Source organism: Mesocricetus auratus, unplaced genomic scaffold, assembly GCF_017639785.1.
Source record: "Mesocricetus auratus isolate SY011 unplaced genomic scaffold, BCM_Maur_2.0 Super-Scaffold_4256, whole genome shotgun sequence".
Taxonomy (NCBI): Eukaryota; Metazoa; Chordata; class Mammalia; order Rodentia; family Cricetidae; genus Mesocricetus; species Mesocricetus auratus.
In genome coordinates, this window is record NW_024429182.1 from 7,354,248 (window position 1) to 7,367,002 (window position 12,755).

The 12,755-nt window shown below is 43.8% G+C and overlaps 1 protein-coding gene across 3 annotated transcripts in view; it reads right to left on the reverse strand.

Moving 5' to 3' along the window:
- Pdcd4 (programmed cell death 4) overlaps window positions 1–12,529 on the reverse strand; it is a 29,992-nt gene extending 17,463 nt beyond the window's left edge. For 2 of the 3 annotated variants that reach the window (XM_005063457.4, XM_013116415.3), the window contains exons 1-5: window positions 12,408–12,529; window positions 8,202–8,308; window positions 6,350–6,652; window positions 4,513–4,607; window positions 2,368–2,481 (exon numbers count right to left, since the gene is read on the reverse strand). In XM_005063457.4, the coding sequence (XP_005063514.1) occupies window positions 2,368–2,481; window positions 4,513–4,607; window positions 6,350–6,652; window positions 8,202–8,244 (555 nt within the window). In that variant the 5' untranslated portion in view covers window positions 8,245–8,308; window positions 12,408–12,529. Of the gene's footprint in view, window positions 1–2,367; window positions 2,482–4,512; window positions 4,608–6,349; window positions 6,653–8,201; window positions 8,309–11,997; window positions 12,105–12,407 lie in introns of those variants that run through there. The other variant, XM_040742834.1, reaches the window with a different exon arrangement.
- Window positions 12,530–12,755: the final 226 nt, after the last annotated feature.

Below are 12,755 nucleotides of genomic sequence, written 5' to 3' on the forward strand. Positions count from 1 at the left end.
ATCTGTGAGCACACAGAAAACACTGCACCAGGACATCATCTGTGAGCACACAGAAAACACTGCACCAGGCAGAATCTATTACTGGTTCCATCTCAGTGACTTAACAGCTTGCCCAATGAAGGGTTGGACTGAAGCCTCCTGGCCAAACCCGTTTGGTATGGCACAGAACAAACTTCACAATGGTGCAGCAGTGAGGTGTGGTGTATACAGGCCCCATTACCAATGCCACACACAGGCTCCCACAAGTACTATCCTTTGAAGCCACTGAGCATCCCCCAGCATCTGAACTAACAGCTAAAAAGTTTAAATCCAAATGGCACCCTACATGGGTAGAAAAGGACAGTTCCAGAAGCCATAACGTCACTGACTGAAAATCTCAATGCCAGGGATGGGCTACAACCTTTTGAGTTGTTGACCAGGGAAGCCCATGAGGCCCAACAAATAACAAAACCTATAGCTACTGCTGATGGCAAGACCCTACTGCTGAAGACATTACATATGTAAGTTTTGACTATAGGATATGGAAAAATTAAGATGGGGCTGAACTGGAGTAACTCCCACCCTACTGGTTGGCTCGCACAGTGCCAGGAGATGCCATGCAGGCTGCTGGTGGAGAACTGTCACTAACATTCCTGCTTGGCCATAGGCCGAGTGCTAAATACTGAGAAACTAAGCAGGGTGTTCCCGCATGCGCCAACTATCATGGCGAAGCCCAGCAATCCCCAACTAGATTGAAGGCCTACGACACAAAAGGAAGGTCATGGCTGGTACTGTAAGCCAGGGCAAAAAACTATGGCTGGGGAGGTCCTAGGTCCCAAAGGGGAAGCAACTTGTATGATTTTTCTAGATGGGTGCTGGAGCACCTATCCAACTGTCTTCTAAATGTGTGTACCCATAGGTCACTATTGTAATCAGCCTCAACTCCTAACCACTGGTGAAGCTCCTGAGAACAAATGACTGTTAGGGTGGAATGTTACTGTGGCATGCGGTGGCCTGTTTCTCAGCCATCAGTGGACATCTACTGTCACCCCCAAGGCTCAGGAATCACTACAGAAAGACAGAAAGCTTTTTAAGTAGGAAGGTAAACAACTCGAAGCAGCTTCAGAAGGCTCCTGAAACTGACCACATTCATTAGGTCTCTTCTCACCAGAGGTAAGCAGAGACAAGCTGCAATGAAGACTCAAGCAAGCCCAGTTGCCAAGAAAACTCTGAGAGCAGACCAAAGGCCTGGGAGTTTAGATCAACTGAGGCATCTGGACAGGACACTCTCTAATATGCTGAGCTGTTTGCAGGCTGTGCAGTGCATTCCAGGTCCCAAGCAGTCCCTCATGCTGGAGTGGGTTCTGATGATGCAGCTGTCTTTGAGTTATTTCTGATCCTCTACGTAACCCCCACCCATACTCCTATAAGTAAAGCTCATTGGTTCATCAAACTGAACTTTGGTGGTATCTGTAGTTTGGGCTTTCATGGGTTCCCTATCTGAAGTGAGTTAATGTGTGTGTGTGTGTGTGTGTGTGTGTGTGTGTGTGTTGTGTCTCCCCAAGAAAAGTTTTGTCACACAACAGTATGATATAAACAAATATTTGTTTTATAGTGAAATGCTATAAATCCAAAGATACCAAAACTATGTAACAAATAAACAGAAAGTCAAGCCTGTATTTAAGAACTACAAACATCTTTCAATTAATACTGTTATGTTTCAGGCCTGTAATAGCAAAACCAGTAATTCTATTTTATCCTTCTAAATTTACTTTATGAACAATTCACTACAAGCACATTAAATATTTCCACATAAATTATGATTCAAAACATAGGTTGACTATCTTGGTCCTGTACACATTCGTTTTCAGATCTCTGTAAATGTTTTGTTTTTGGAGAGAGTTCAGATACATTTCCATCTCATCCAGAACCATCAGGGAATCCTGAGGCAGGCCCCTGAAGAGGTTTGCACATGGAATCTATAAACTCCCTGAAAATGTTTAACTTATAAAACCAGAATCTATAAATGTATAAATAGTGGTTATATCATTTTCCCCACAAGAAAATTGAATGTAGGTTTCATCAGAGTGCAAAAATACATAAGAAAATTTATTTGAGGAAAAGAAATATTTTTTCTTTTTCTTTTTTTTTTTTTTTTTGGAAGCCCTATGTGGTCTAGACCTGCCTCAAGCTGTCCTACCTACTTTCTCCTCACCAATACTGGGATTTTAGGCACAGACAACCATGCCCCACACAATCCCTTCTTGGTTAAGAAATCTGTTGTTGTTATAAAACAAAAAACATAAACTTATCCAGAGTAATCCAAAAATCATTCTAGACACATTTTCCTTGTAACAGTGCTGTTTTCTCCCTGCAACTTAAACCTACCGCAACTTCATTCGTGTCTCCGTGCTCAAAGTACTCTTGTATAATTGGGGTTAAAGTCTTCTCAAATGCCGTCTCATCCAGAGGTAAAACTACAGTCTCATAAACACAGTTCTCCTGTAGAAGGGGGAATTGTAAATTAAATATTCAGATAAGCTGAAGTTATCATTTCACCCTCCACCCAGTTAGTGACCACAGTAAGGCGAGGTATACACCTGCCTGTTTTAAACACTGTAGAATCTGCATACCACTGCTCTCATGAAATTCAGTAACCCAAAAGACAGTGAACCCACTTACTGTGGCAAGTACATGATTTTCTCCCAAATTCATATTCCTGCTGACTTACTAGAGGGGGATGGCTGAGGGGAGGGGAGAGTATGTGCCATGCATGCGTGTGGGGGGGGGTAGAGGTCAATGCCAAGTTGTCTCCCTGTATAGCGCGCTCACATGCGCTCTCCTCCCCCTCTCTCTGGGGGGCATGGGGGGTGAGAGGACAATTTCACGTATCGGGTCTTGTAGGAGCAGGACTCTTCTTGTTTCTGACTCTCCTGTCTGTACCCCCATCTCACCACTGACATACGGATTACAGATTCACTCCATTATGTGTTTACCAGACTCTGGGGATTAAATTCAGGCTGCCCAGTGTGTGCCCAGTTTCCCTACTGAGCCATCTCCCTGCCCATCACCTCATTCTGAGACACCGTCTCTCAATGAACCCAGAGCTCCCATCCAGCAAGCCCTGGGATCCCAGCCTCCACTCCCCAGGCTGAGATTACAGACAGGCACCATCACGTCCAGCTTTTATGTGGGCACTGGAGATCCAAACCCAGATCCATGGCTCACAGCACACACTTTACCCTCAGACCGTGTCAGCTCTTCCATTAACTTTCCTCTCTCTCTCAAAACCAATTTTTCAATCCAAAACAGCACCCTATCGTATATTTCCATTAAAACTTGGCTTTTAACAAGATTAATTACTCCTTAAATATGTACCAATATCATCAAAAACAAACTTTCATAATTATTCTAGTAAAAATAACAGAAGTCAATATTTGTAATGATTGAAAATTTTAAGAATAGTTCAAGTGAAATTTCCAGAAGATTAAATGCCTAATAATAAAGATTAAATGACTATCACAAATGTGTCTCCTCTACAGAAAAGCTAAAACATTTATCTGCAACTGAAATCTGAGATGGTATTGCAACATATACTTAAAAGACTAACATTTAGCATATTCCATTTATATTTCAATCCCATAGACTTTAAATATTTTTATATTCTCTTAGAAATTTTTCATGTCTAGCCGGGCGGTGGTGGCGCACGCCTTTAATCCCAGCACTCGGGAGGCAGAGGCAGGCGGATCTTTGTGCATTGTGTGTGTGGACCGATAGCCTCCAAAACAATACAGAGAAACCCTGTCTCGTAAAAACCAAAAAAAAAAAAAAAAAGAAATTTTTCATGTCCATCTGTTAAAACCAGTAAGTACATAATATAGAGACTTGATACTTTCAAGTTTTAATTTGTCATCACCATTTTCTACCTTAAACAAAATCAGTATTTTTAATTTAAAAAGATATTTTCATCAGACCTAGTGTTCCCTGAAGAGAGTATGGAGGAAGGAGATAAAAGGAGATAGAAAATTAGTAAGATTTCCTGTGAGTTACTACGGTGACACTGGTGAAGCTCAGGGTTGAGTTGAGTGAGAATTTTTCCACTAAAAAGATAAGGAGAACTTAACAATTATGCATTAAAACATTTCTTACTAAGCATTTATCATGAGAGAAAATGCAGGTGTGTTCCCAGAACAACATATATGCTACTATTCATGTTAAATAGTGACACAGAAAAGGAACCTAGTATCTATCGCCCACAATACCCAAGAAACCTCTTTATCATCACTACTAATCCCAAGTCAATAAAGACCTCCTTTTGACCCCTAAAACCAAGCAGAAATTATGTACGCCTGACTATCAATAAACTAGTTTCCTCATCTAAAATTAATTCAGCTATCATCGAGTACTGAGTGTATATGACTTTGCTATTCACATTGTATGTTCCTTTACAGCAACAGAGTGTTCATATATGACCACACACCACTTGACAATCTTAGGAGTGCAAAGTCAGGAACCCTTGTACCTGACGCCTACCTGGTCATCGTCATAGTTGGGGTCTTTGACATCCACCTCCTCCACATCATACACCTGTCCAGGTGTGCCCCAGACACCCTTGCCTCCTGCACCACCTGCAAGTTGTCCACAGTTCACAGTTAACTGGAATCTGAATAACTTCAAAGTAAAAACTCTTATGCTAATCATTCAAACTCCTATTTAGATCACTTTTTAGACAATAGGTTATCTATTTCCAAAAGCATCAAGTTGAAATAACTTAGTTAGAAACTACAAAGGCAGATTCTTTTTTTTTTTTTTTTTTTTTTTTTTTGGTTTTTCAAGACAGGGTTTCTCTGTATTGTTTTGGAGGCTGTCCTGCAACTTGCTCTGTAGACCAGGCTGGCCTCGAACTCACAGAGCTGCCTGCCTCTGCCTCCCAAGTGCTGGGATTAAAGGTGTGCACCACCAACACCCAGCCAAAGGCAGATTCTTTAAAAATCTTTTAATCTGAAAAAACAGCCATGCCACAGACCTTAGACAAAGTGACACTGTGAGGACACTCTAAATGTTGACATGTCTTGGAACCAAAAAGAAGGAAATGAAGAGACACTTGTTGGACCAGTAAATATGGCATTAAAACCTCAACATATGATTCCAAAAGCACCATAATGACCACCATCAAATGCTTTAAAGTCTAACTTCTTCCACATAAAGCACACATTAACCTACACTTCAAAATTAGCAGTATGTTAACAAATAACGAATTGCAATTTAACAATCAACAGCACTGACAGCAGTTTCTATTTCTGTATACAAACCAAAGAGTAAAAACTTCAACTTGCCAAGTTGCTTTTCTATATCAAATGAGGCACTTTTCTAAAGCCAAATCTGTCTACAATAATACTTTAAAGCCTTCATAATGACACTGCCTCCTTTTACGTTTCACTCGGCATCCACCCTCCCCTTCTGCTTCCATCTGTCACCGCACCCCTACCTTTTGTTTGAGTTTTCATTCTGCACTTTCAAATATAATCCTTGCCAACACAGCACACCACAATCAGTTAACTAACTGTCGTTCTGATCCAAATGAATATGAAACTATTCACAAAAATAATTTCTGAAAGACTACTACAGTTTATCTGAATAGTTACATATTTACCTTTCTCTCTTCCCCCTAATGAAAAAGTTTTCCATAATCCTCTTTTTGTCTCGGCATTAGTTCTAGGTTCATTAATGGACGATGCTGAAACCCAATCTCCATGTTTCACCCCACACACACACCTCCAAACACGTTCATCACCAGATCCATTTAAATGATCAGGGTCTTAAGTATATAAACTGAAGCTCACATCATTCAAAATGCAGTCCAATCTCCAAATTCTACCGAAATCCTACTACAGGCAGAAGCTGACAGACCCTCGTCCAATGACTGTTTAATTTCTACCAGTATTTTAGGCACTGAATACAACAGTGAAATAAATCAATCCACTCCATCATTCAAACAGCAAAGCTAAAGCTAAAGAGAACTCAGACCCAGATCTACAAATAGGATACCAAATGTATTACAGTTACGATTCTTAGCAATGGACCATAACCAGATTGATTTGATACGTTATGATTAATCTGACTACTTTCATACTGTGTATAAAATCTGTAACTGAAAGCATCAATGTTTACTGTATTTTGTTGGGGGGGAGAAAGTCCCATTCCAAAGAAAAAGACTCAAACTTAAGTGATATGGGCCTTCAGCTCTACAGCAAACACATAAGCAACCAATAACCCTTACAAGTGTCTGCACGTCTGTCCTCTTTAGAACAAGGACTCCCAGCGCAGAACCTGCGTTTCCACACTGTTTCTTTGCACAGCACACACTAACCTTTCTTTGGCAGCCCCCTTCCTTTCCCAGATCTGGAACGCCTATCTAGCAACCTTCCTTTTGGACTGGTGGGCACAGTTACTCCACTTCTAATGGCTTCACTTCCGTTATCACTGACTGAGTCGCCTCTGCCAGAGTCCCGCGATGAGTTTTTCCGGAGTCGTCTTTTTGCCTTAGCATTAATTCTAGCTTCATTAATAGAGGATGCAGAAATCCAATTTCCATTTATTTCATTCTTTATTTCCTCAGTGCCAGCATTTTCTTCATCACCAGAAAATAGAGAGTCGCTTAAATTATCAGGATCTTAAAAGAAAAACGAACAAACCAAACTAAGTAATTCCAACATTCACTGTTATGTCACTACAATTTAATTTGGTTACTACCCATGAAATTAACACTTTGTAGTTAGTAGTAATTATACATTGGCAATTTCACATGGCTTAATCTAATAAAGGACAAATAAGATTTTTTTCCCATTACCAAGGAAAGTAAGCAAAGGTACTGAATTTTAATTATGATTCTCTGAAAAGAAGGAACCTCACGTTTAAATAATTAAAAACAAGTTAGTAGAAGGTCATAAAACTGTAGATTCATGAGCAAAGAGTTATGAAAATAGAGATAGTAAGACAAAAGAATCTTGAGACAATGTCAAACTACATAAAATGTCTATTATACTTTTTAGGCTCTATACTGGACACGAGTTCAACAATTTATACAAGTGAGGAAATTAAGAAACTGCCTTCAACATAAGGAATATTCTTAAAATCATCAACTCCAACTCCTAAACTTATTTCTCCAAATTTCCATCTATGAAGTTTCCAACCTACACACATTAGTACCTAAAATAATTGCTACTGTTCCCTTGCTTAAAAATCATTTAATTACTAATCTGATACCAAATTCTTCAAAATATACCCCAAATCTTAATCCTTCCATGAAAATCTCCCTAAAAACTCAAGCCACAGTGATTCTAAATGTTCAGGTAATGATCATTTAACCCATCACAGAAATCAATGTTTTTACTTCTCTTCTAATTCATCTCTCTTGTCAGAGCCTCCAAGAAGGGGCTATTAGACTATTGTCTACCAGCGGCTCTGAGCAGATCAGTCTCCACACGCTCTTTGACAGCTGTCTTTGACAGCTGCGTGACAACCTCAGCTTTGCTATGCAAACTGTTTTGGGTTTTGGTTTTGGTTTTTAAGTCAGAAAGGCTACTGAGTTCATTTACCACTACGGCACTTTTGTTCAAGATGGATAACTCAAGTCAGAGCCCAATCACCCAAATTATTTGGTGCCTAATTATAATTATGATGTGCAAAATTAATATATATAACTTTAATGCCTTTTGTGATAGTTTACAAAGTAAGCATTAAATCAATCTCTAAAAACTGTATTTGTATTTAATCCTGTTCAATTCTTAACAAAAATGCACCAGTGTTAATAGGAAGTGCTGTGATCCAAAACAAACGCGCTTGGAGTATTAAAACTAAGTATTCCCCTGGCCTCAGTCCCTCTATCTTCAGTCTTCAAACATTCTCTACCTGAAGAGCCTGGTTCTAAAGCATGCCCTTCCTGAAAACTCTCTCAAGGCTTTTCACACTGCCTCAAATGAAGAGTAAAGTCTTTACTGTGTAAAATAATGTCAATGGGCACTGTGCCCCGGCTAACTGCACTGTAAGCGATGCTAATTGACCATTTTTACATTCAAATAGCCAAAGTTAGCTGATACCTTTTTTCATTTTGAAAATCTTTTCATTGTCTATTAAAAGTTGTACTGTCAGTTTTTCAGGTAAGCTATGAATAGCTTCAAGTGTGCTCACAAGACAGGGCTTAGAAAGCCGGTACTACTTACCAGTGGGGTTTACATTCACGATCTGCTCATTCTCCACATCCATTTCTCCTTAATTTCGCTTGCACTGATTATACACAAATTACGAAATACAAGTCTTCCTTTAAAATCTATTTTTAAAAAAGAAAAGTTTCAACATCTTCTAAGCTGACAGTTGAGGTAAATTCAACTTACTTGACTACAATATGAAAAATGCCTTTTTTAAGGTTTGCTTTACTTTCAAAAATAATCTAATTAATACGTAGCTCCAAATTTCTCCACAAGCTTTTCTGAGACAGAGAAAAAAGAAAAATCTGAGGTTAAAAATACATCAGATTTCAGCATGTGCCAACGAAGTCCTGAAACTTGGGGCTTAAGGCATAATTACAACACACTTCTTTCAATTTATGTCTCCCCCACCATGTGCCTCTGTGCACACCTGTCTGTGTGTAAGTGTATGTCTGTGTGTCTGTGCATATGTGTGTGTCTGTATGTGTGTGTGTCTGTGTGTGCATGTGTGTGAGTGTGTGTGTGCATGTGTGTAAGCCACAGGTTTACAGACAGCTGTGGAGGCCAGAAGAGGGCACTGGATTCCCCAGAGGTAACTGATGGGGGTGCTGGGCTGAACTCGGGTCCTCTGGACAAACATGTGCTCTTAGCCCATGTTCCATCTCTCCAGCCCACATTTAATACAGTCTTGAAATTAATCATACATTCACATATAGGAACACAAGTATTGGGATAGTTCTCTAACAATAACTTCAATTTATTCTAAAATGTAAACAAAAGTTTGACTGATCAAGACTGTTTCATGTGCTGATCTTCCCCACCACAGACTAAGCAGAAGCACCTGACATTTCATGTCTTTTTATGGGGCACTGAGACAGGCAGACATTTTTTAAGTAATCTTTTCTATTGTGAGATTGATTTGAAATTTATTTTTAGCATATCAGTTTTACAATCTAAAATATTCATTCTTTAAAAAATAACCTGTTTTAGTAACAAATTAAAGTCAGTCGTGGTAAGACAAATCCACAGCCCAGCATTCCGGAAGCGCAAGCAAGAGCAGTCAGGGTTAAAGCCTGTGAGGGGAGGAGCAGAGAGGTGACAGAACTCAGTGGTACCATATGCAAGACCCCTTCAAGCTGATATCCTTCTTCTCCAAAAAGGGTATTAACTTGTGAAACAAAAATAACACTTTATGCTGAAACGAAGCCTTTATTGTTAGGCTACACGAAGATATTACTGTACTGCTTGTTGAGAAACACAACATGGTAAAAATCATCTCTAATTAATTCTATTCAGAATTAACTGATGTGTGGGTCTAAATGATTACTTCCCAATGCTTTAATTTCACAACTCAGGATTTAGAAAAAATTAACTTTACGATAGGATGTGGAGATTCATGCAAACATCAGTACTTTCCACGGCTGAAAATGCCACACACTGCTTCCTTGCAGTGCATGGGACACATGGTATAGGAAACCTGTCATATGTGATAGGGTCTGAGTTCATTCTTTATGAAAATGTAATCTTTGAGGAAATGCTTTCTGCAGTTCCTACCTAATAAAGGGAAAAGATTATAAACAAATGCTTATCCAGCCCTTTGTAATTCAAAATGAATTATGCCTGCATTATTTCATGCACTTCATGCATTCGTTCTGATTCAAGAGATTCAGGAGGGAAGGAGGCCCGGCAAGGAGGAAGGGCAGCCCAGTGGAGGACCACTATCAGAATCCGGACCGTAAAATGCAGGCCCAGAGCTCACAGTGCCCTGCAACAAGGTTCAGGTTAACAACAACAAAAGTTTATGACAACACAGACCATAGACTTGTTAACCAACTGCTAAATACTGCTTTCCAAATGTTGTGATAAAGCCTACTGGACCTTGGCAGATTCCATGGCGGGCAAGGTTGACCAAGGCAGGAGACAAACGTGCCAGGCAGACAGAGCCTAGTGAGAGGTTTTATTAGAAAGGGAAAGGGGGGAAGGAAAGGGAAAAGAGGTAAAGAGACACAGAGACAGAGACAGAGAGAGGACAGAAGGGAAGAGGGAAACAGGAAAAGCCCTGTCTGCCCCAAGGGAGAGGGAGAGGGAAGGGGAGGGAAGGAGAGGGAGAGGGAAAGGGAGAGGGAGAGGGAGAGAGGGAGGGAGAGAGAGAGGGAGGGAGGGAGGGAGGGAGGGAGGGAGGGAGGGAGGGAGGGAGAGCAGGGGGGATGTAAGTGGACAGGGTCTGTCTTTTAAAGGGGTCCTTTGCACCTGCAAGCAGACTACTTAGCCAGGGAACCCTGGTCTGACCAGGGCACTGCCTGCATGCACCCTGCCAGGTGACAGGGGCGGGGCCAGCACAGTGCCTGAATCCTTTCACTAAATACTAAAAACAATTATAGCATATTGCTTTATTAAGTCATTGTAACATAAAAAAAAACCCAGCCAGTTCCTTCTCCAGACCATGACAACTGGATCAGTCAGGAGCCCAGTCACAAGCCACAGCAGCACAGCTGTTCTAAAGGACAGGATGTCCCACTGTCTTCAGAGTGGCAGGCTTTTTTTTTTTCCTTTTTTCAATTTAACAATCCTTAAAATGCTTACCTCAAACTTAAGGCAAAGCAAAAAAAAAAAAAAAAAAAAGGATAACTCCATTCGCTCCACACTAAGCCATACAAAATTGTTTCCAATGAGGAAAAAAGCATGCGTACAGTTAGAAAAATTAAGGTTGAAATTAACTGTTCTCCAGTGCATTTCCTAAATACCCCATAAATTACTCTGACATTTCTGGAAGTCAAATTTAGAGCATATGTTAACTAGAAAATTACCTTAATTCTTCCCTGTGATACAATCACCCTCTTAGAAACTCACAATCAGCTACTAAAAAGGACTCTACCCCAGTAATGCAAAAGCCATCGTTACAGAAAATAGCCATGTACATTTATTTGTTGCAGTCCTAACAAGTATTATTCCCTTAACATTACCACAGTAGACAAACCCAATGATAATTCAAAGATGCTACCATGTGTGTGTGTGTGTGTGAGAGAGAGAGAGAGAGAGAGAAAGAGAGAGAGAGAGAGAGAGACAGAGAGACAGAGAGAGAGAGAGAGAGACAGAGAGAGAGAGAGAGAGAGAGAGAGAGAGAGAGAGAGAGAGAGAGAGAGAGAGAGAGAGAGAGTTGCAAGCACATTATGGCTACAAATGCCAATACAGGCATATATGCTAAGACATGATTTTTAAAAAGGAATAGGGGCTTTCGCAAACCCTCAAGTCCCTAAATCATGTGGAATGTCCCAACTGCGGAGCTCCCGGGATGTCTTCAAAGCAGCATCCTGTAGACAGGCCTCACACCCACCACTCACCCAGGCCAGCAGTAGCTGCGTTTGGATGACAGCCCATAGGAGACTACAGTGGCTGGCGACCTAGCCAGCGCCCAGGAGGGTGTGGGGGAAGATGTGGGGAGACCTACATCTGCAGTTCGGAGGCTCTGGGGGGAGCGGGGGTGGGTGGGGGCCCCCTCTGTGTACATTTCAGCCCCGGGCGGACCCGGGCAGCAGACGCAGCACGCGTTCACAGAGAGGGGGCCCCCCTCTCGGCTTTGTTTTCTTCTCTAGCTTGTGTTCTCCTCCTTAAGGGCCCCTGAGCGGGAGACTCGGCGAGGAGGAGTTGGCGCAGGGCCCGGCTGTCCGCGTCCCGAGCCCGCAGCGGCGGGAGGGCGGGCGGGCGGGCGGGCGGCTTCTCCCGCACGGCTCCCACCCTCCCCACGAGCCCCCGGCAGGGCGGGCCGAGGCGGCCAGGCCCGGGATCCCGACCTCCGCCCGTCCCCACGCACCTCTCCTACCGCCCCGTCCCCCACGTCCAACTGCATCGGGACGGGCACCTGGAGGCTCCCCCGGGCCGCGAGCGCCCGCGCGCCCAGCCGCCGGGGAAGGGGCGGCGGCGGCGGAGGAGGAGGAGGGGGCGGGCCCCGCGCCGCAGCGCCCCGGTCCGGCCTCGGAGACCGAGCCCCCGCGGCTCCCCCAGCCCCCCACACACACAGCCCCGGGCGTTGGGCGAGCGCGGCCGGGCCTGATGGCTTCGAGGCGGCTGCAGACCCGGGCCCGCCGCGCCGAGGCCTCCACGCCCCTTCCCCCTCCCAACGTGCGGCAGCCTCGGCGGGCCGAGGGCGGCCGGGAGCCAGGGAGGGTGGGAAGGGAGGACGCCGGCGGCCCCGAGCGTGCGAGCCGCGCCCACCGTACTGACCCCGTCCGGCCGCCGCCGCCGCCGCCCGGGTCTCCGGTCCACCTAGCCCGCCCGACCCCGCCGCAGCTCAGCCTCCGCCGCAGCCGCCTCGCAGCGCCTCTGGCCCCTCTCGCTCTGTTTGTTTTTGTTTTGTTCTACCCAGTAACACGGGGGCGGCTGCGTGGCGTCGATTGGCCGAGAGGAGGAGCTCCGGCAGCCAATCGCGGCGGCGAGGCTGCCGCCGCGGCGGACAGGGAGGGAAGTGAAACGTGGAGGGTTGGGGCGGGGCGCTGGCCGCGGGGGGATTGGGGGTGGAGCGCCGACGGCCGGCGCATGCGCACCGGGCTCGGGGGTGGGGAGCGGGCGCCG